The following is a 5,652-nucleotide window of genomic DNA, read 5'->3' on the forward strand; positions in this document are numbered from 1 at the left end:
TTTTAATTATTTATTTATTGTTGGCTAACTGAACTGAAATGAAATCCACTTGTTAGCCATAATGCATAGTTTTGAAGAGTCAATTATAAATGAAGACTTTGTGGAGGAGAGCCTGTTTGCGTGGGTGCACCAGTGGTTCACCGGACCAACAGGCTAAAGTCAGATTAGATTTTTCCTCACTAGATCAGTATACAGACCAAGCTGGCAGAGCAGATGTCTGTAAGATGCGACCAACAATATTTTATGCGAATAAAATGCTGCTCATCATATAAAAAGAATAACTGGTCATTTTACAGAGTAAGCAGAAAGTATCAAGTAGTGTAACAAATGGCTTTATCATAGGAGTAAGTAACATACTGTGCTACTCAAAAGTAACACGTAATGTATAATACATTACTGTTTTTGAGTAATGACCCCAGCACTGATTGCAAACTGGTTGTAAATTGATTTGATGTGCTTGAGTACACATCGCACATCTGCACTGCCAGCTGATTGTGCTGCTTGGTCTTTCCACGCGGCCTGACGAGGAAAAGTCAAACACAGAGGGGACAGTGTCAACTTCAGCTTGTGGGTCTGGTGAACCACCGATGCAACTGACTTAAACACACACTTATCCACCTAACTGTCATTTGCAAAGTGATCTACAATCCCAAGCATTATGGCCCACAGGTGGATTACCTTATTTCAGTGGGAATCTATTTAACAATTAAAAAACAACCAACCTAGTGACATCAAGTTCTGTACGGGCACAAGATGGCGCTACACCTGTTGTAAAAACTTAAAACACTTATTTCCTAAACTACACTTCAAATGTCAAATCCTCCCTGCTGTAAATTTCCCTTAGCATTTCATGTCATCTTTAATTTAATATCAGACTGTTGACAGATCTTAATGTCACATCTATGCATCACAGATGTGAAAGTGGAAGTTAATGGATTACTGTAACTTGTTGTATAAAGCTCTAAGAAGAGTGTATAAGAGTAATGTATAAAAAAGTAAAGATTCCAGTGCATCCAGTTCTTTCCTTATTAAGCAGGTGCTTTCTAAGAAAGTAATTTTATGACCTTTGTTACCACTTTGGAAAATGATACTGCATGTTTAACATTTGAATACATTTTAATGCATATTTATTTCTAATAAATTGTTTTTTGCACTGTTACTTCTTATTTAAGCCCTGTGTGATGTGTATGTCCTTGTTTTACATACATAAACTTACATTTAAATGCAAATTTGGGCATGATTCTCCTTTTGCCAGACCTGTACATCTACTGTGAATATACTGCCACTTTTCAATTATGTCTTATGCTGCACCAAAAGGTATAAATACCAGCTTAAGTATTTCATCTTCATTATAGTACTTTTAATGCTACTAAGTGGTTTAGCTCAAGAAATGACACCAACAATGAAATGGCCAGAGCAGGGATGGGCATTTCTACAACTGTTGTTGGTGGCATCTGTCTCTCATGCTGAGGAGCCAGTGTGCAGACAGAGAGGAGATCCTGAGAACCCACTGCTATCTAAGAATGGGCATATTATACTGGGGGGGATGTTCTCTTTTCACACAAGCTGGAAAGACAGAAAGGATTCCTACATGAACCAACCTGTGCCACTACAATGTACCAGGTAAATGACACATTACAAATCAATTTGCATTTAAAGAATCTTTTGGGAATCATTACAGACAAAAAGGTATTTTCATTTGTTTTAGTTATTTAAATTCCTTTCATTAAATGTTTTAATTTGAAATATTTTTGTTTTGTATTTTGAGATTTATCCAGATTATTTGTGTCTGTTTTAAGGAACACAATGCAATGCAAATGAATCATAATTGTCTCTATTAAGTTTAAATTTCAGAGATTTGCAGTTTGCCCAGGCTATGCTTTTTGCCATTGAGGAGATTAATAACAGTACAGACCTACTGCCAGGAATCTCTGTGGGCTATAAAATCTATGATACTTGTGGATCTGTTGCCAGAAGTGTAGGAGTTACACTAGCTTTGGCTAATGGTAATGAAAATGTGTCTGTACCATCCAAGACCTCATGTACAAAACCTGCATATGTGCAGGCCATAATAGGAGAGACCTCTTCTTCTCCAACCATAGCAGTAGCTACTGTTATTGGACCTTTTTTTGTACCCGTGGTTGGTATTTCATATATAGAACCTATTTTATCATCCTTGAATACTTTTTTTAAAAAAAATTTTTTTTAGATCAATCATTTTGCCTGGTACATTTTATGTACTCAGTATAAGTATTGAGTAGAACTGTAATTTTAATATTTTTACTATATTTTTTCCATTAAATTTAAATGTTTTATTTTTAACACTTTCATCTTTTTCATTCTTTGTCTTTTTCATTTATAAGTTTTCATTTTTAATTCTAGATCAGTCACTTTGCTACATGTGCTTGTCTTAGTGACAAAACCAAGTACCCATCCTTCCTCAGAACAATACCCAGTGACTACTACCAGAGCAGAGCCCTGGCCCATTTGGTCAAGTACTTTAGGTGGACTTGGGTTGGAGCTATCAGATCCAATAATGATTATGGAAATAATGGCATGGCCACATTCACAGAAACTGCACAGCAGCTGGGCATCTGTCTGGAGTATTCTGTATCTTTTTTTAGAACAGATCCATATGCCAAAATACAAAGGATACTTGACATAATAAAGGCTTCAACCTCCAGGGTGATTGTTGCATTCCTTTCCCGTGCAGATTTGAATGTCCTGCTACCTGAGTTTTCATACCATAACTTGTCTGGTTATCAGTGGATAGGCAGTGAGTCTTGGATATTTGATTCACAAACAGCAGAAATGGACATACATCACATACTGAATGGTTCCATTGGTCTTTCCATTCCTAAAGCACATATTACTGGCCTGAGAGAGTTCATACTGGATGAGAAGCCATTGAAATCATCAAATAATGAACTGTTCACTGAGGTCTGGGAGACACTATTTAGTTGTAAGTTCAAGGAGTTGAAGTCATCAGCAGACATTCAGAGAGAGTGTACCGGACATGAAGATATGACTGGAGTTCAAAGTAGCTTCATTGACATGTCTCTCATGCCTCTCTTTAACAATGTCTACAAAGGAGTGTATGCAGTGGCCCATGCACTTCACAATATCCTCAGTTGTAATAAAACATGTAACAAAACTGTGCAGCTAGATCCCTTCATGGTGAGCTTTTTAGTAGCTTAAAATACATTTTTCACATTAAGTTGTTAAGAAAAATGTTATCTAAAAAAATGAATTCTTATATATATATTTTAACCAGTCGGTATGTACAATCTTTGTCATGCAATGAATTGAGTTATGACATACTTCTTAGGTTCTGCAACACATACAGAAGATCCATTTCACAACAAAGGAAGGAGATGAGGTTCACTTTAACGAGAATGGAGATCCAGCAGCAAAGTATGACATTATAAACTGGCAGACAAGAGAAAATGGTACTGTGGAGTTTGTCACAGTTGGCCTCTATGATGTATCATTAACTACAGAGAAACAGCTAAAACTGCAAAACAAGTCTTTAATTTGGGCAAGAAACTCAAAGCAGGTAAGCTATCGTACAATTCCTTTTTATGTTCTTGTTTCTTTGTTCAAAATATGTAATTAATTATGTTTCACAATATTTTGATGCTTCAAAATACATTGTTCTACAGAGAACATCATATGGACATTTTTCTTTGTCAAAGTCCATACACGGTTAAATACTGTTGATCATGCAGGTGCCTGTGTCAGTTTGCAGTGAGAAATGTCGCCCAGGAACACGCAAGGTTCTCCAGAAAGGAAGGCCTGTTTGCTGCTATGACTGTATAAGATGTGCAGAGGGAGAGATCAGCAACATTACAGGTGCAATGATATTTCATTTTAACTTTGGTGCGTTGCAAAGCAAAGTTAAGTGCGTAGGAAGGCCACACAGTAACCATATAATAAGTTTGATGTCTGTTTTTGTGGAGACATAATATCATTTAGATTTCCTTGTTGAACTATGTGAAAATAATTAACTGCTTATCACGGAATCGTGAGTAAGGAGATAAAATTAATTTGGACGTTATTTTTGATAATTGATAGCATTGGATTTCTGCAAAAAATAATTAATTAAAATTTATATAAATTTTACATATGTCTGCATATGTAAATATAGATAAATAGAGAGAGAGTTTTTATGTTATAACAGGACTTACATGTGGTCTTCGTAAAATTGTGTATGCACTCTGGAAAATATTTAGAATTGCATGTTCATTCATTTAAAGTGCAAAGGAAACGTATGCAACAATCAAAAACAGCAAGTCAATGCACTAGATAGCTACACTGTGCAAACTCACTTAACCACAAAACCGTGAAGCACAGTTTTTTGGTTTTTGTTTTTGTTTTGTTTTTTTGTTTTTTGGGGGGGGTGGGGTGCTCAATAAACATGTTGTTTTTCATCTTGTAACTGTAAATCATCAGTAGAATATTACATGGATGTTTTTGATGCAAATGCAGGCATATGACAATTGTACTAAATATTAATTTCCAGATTCTGTCACCTGTGTGAGATGTCTACCTGAGTTTTGGTCAAATGAAAGAAGAGATGCCTGTATAAAGAAGGAAGCAGTGTTTCTGTCATATGAAGAAATTATGGGAGCACTGCTCACTGCAGTAGCTTTATTTGGGGCATGCATGGCGATTGGTGTGATACTCATTTTCTTCAAATATAGGAAAACTCCTATTGTCAGGGCAAACAACTCTGAACTGAGCTTCCTGCTGCTCTTCTCCTTAATTCTGTGCTTCCTGTGTTCTCTGACCTTCATTGGTCAGCCCTCTGATTGGTCCTGCATGCTCCAACATGTAGCATTTGGCATCACCTTTGTCCTCTGTATCTCTTGTCTTCTGGGAAAAACAATAGTTGTTTTAATGGCCTTCAGAGCTACACGTCCAGGTAGTAATGTTAAAAAATGGTTTGGGCAGACACAGCAGAGACTCTGTGTTACAGCATTCACTCTTATACAAGTTATCATTTGTATCATCTGGTTAACAACTTCTCCTCCTTTTCCATTTAAGAATTTTAAGGAAATTAAAGACAAGATCACTCTGGAGTGTGCCCTCGGCTCAGTTGTGGGCTTTTGGGCTGTGCTTGGTTATATAGGACTTCTGGCTATTTTATGTTTTATTTTTGCATTTTTAGCTCGAAAACTACCCGATAATTTCAACGAAGCCAAGTTTATCACTTTCAGCATGCTGATATTCTGTGTAGTGTGGATTACATTTATCCCAGCATATATCAGCTCTCCTGGAAAGTTCAGTGTTGCTGTAGAAATATTTGCTATACTTGCTTCCAGTTTTGGACTGCTAATTTGCATCTTCATACCTAAATGTTATATTATATTACTGAAACCAGAGAATAATACAAAAAGGAATATGATGGGGAAGAAGGTACCAAATTCACTTTGAATATTGAATGCAGAAAAATGCGATTTACCAAGTGACTGAAGGCTAAAAGTTACGGATGTATATATATTTATTATAATTTTTCTTCATTTATTTCGTTATGGTAAAGTCTGGATTTTCTAATTTAAATTTGAATGACATGGGACTGCAGATAAATTCAGAAAGCATATGTCATCTGCTCAATTTTCCCTTCTTTTTTAAGAGGCTGCCATGTAGAGC

At 36.1% G+C, this 5,652-nt stretch overlaps 1 protein-coding gene across 1 annotated transcript; it reads left to right on the plus strand.

The window, feature by feature from the left end:
• Positions 1-1,444: 1,444 nt before the first annotated feature.
• LOC102204436 (extracellular calcium-sensing receptor-like) lies at positions 1,445-5,436 on the plus strand. Its single transcript, XM_005742202.1, has 6 exons — positions 1,445-1,623; positions 1,843-2,140; positions 2,383-3,177; positions 3,329-3,556; positions 3,729-3,852; positions 4,523-5,436. The coding sequence occupies exons 1-6, from the start codon at positions 1,547-1,549 to the stop codon at positions 5,434-5,436; spliced, it is 2,436 nt and encodes an 811-aa protein (XP_005742259.1). The 5' UTR covers positions 1,445-1,546.
• The last annotated feature ends 216 nt before the right edge of the window (positions 5,437-5,652 follow it).

The sequence above is a fragment of the Pundamilia nyererei genome, unplaced genomic scaffold, assembly GCF_000239375.1.
Source record: "Pundamilia nyererei isolate P.nyererei 1_Seehausen unplaced genomic scaffold, PunNye1.0 scaffold00117, whole genome shotgun sequence".
Taxonomy (NCBI): Eukaryota; Metazoa; Chordata; class Actinopteri; order Cichliformes; family Cichlidae; genus Pundamilia; species Pundamilia nyererei.

Coding starts and splice junctions, on each gene's coding strand:
- LOC102204436 (XM_005742202.1), top strand. CDS start 1,547: ATGTTCTCTTTTCACACAAGCTGGAAAGACAGAAAGGATTCCTACATG. Junction 3,557..3,728: donor GGGCAAGAAACTCAAAGCAG/GTAAGCTATCGT, acceptor TTGATCATGCAG/GTGCCTGTGTCAGTTTGCAG. Junction 3,853..4,522: donor AGAGATCAGCAACATTACAG/GTGCAATGATAT, acceptor ATTAATTTCCAG/ATTCTGTCACCTGTGTGAGA.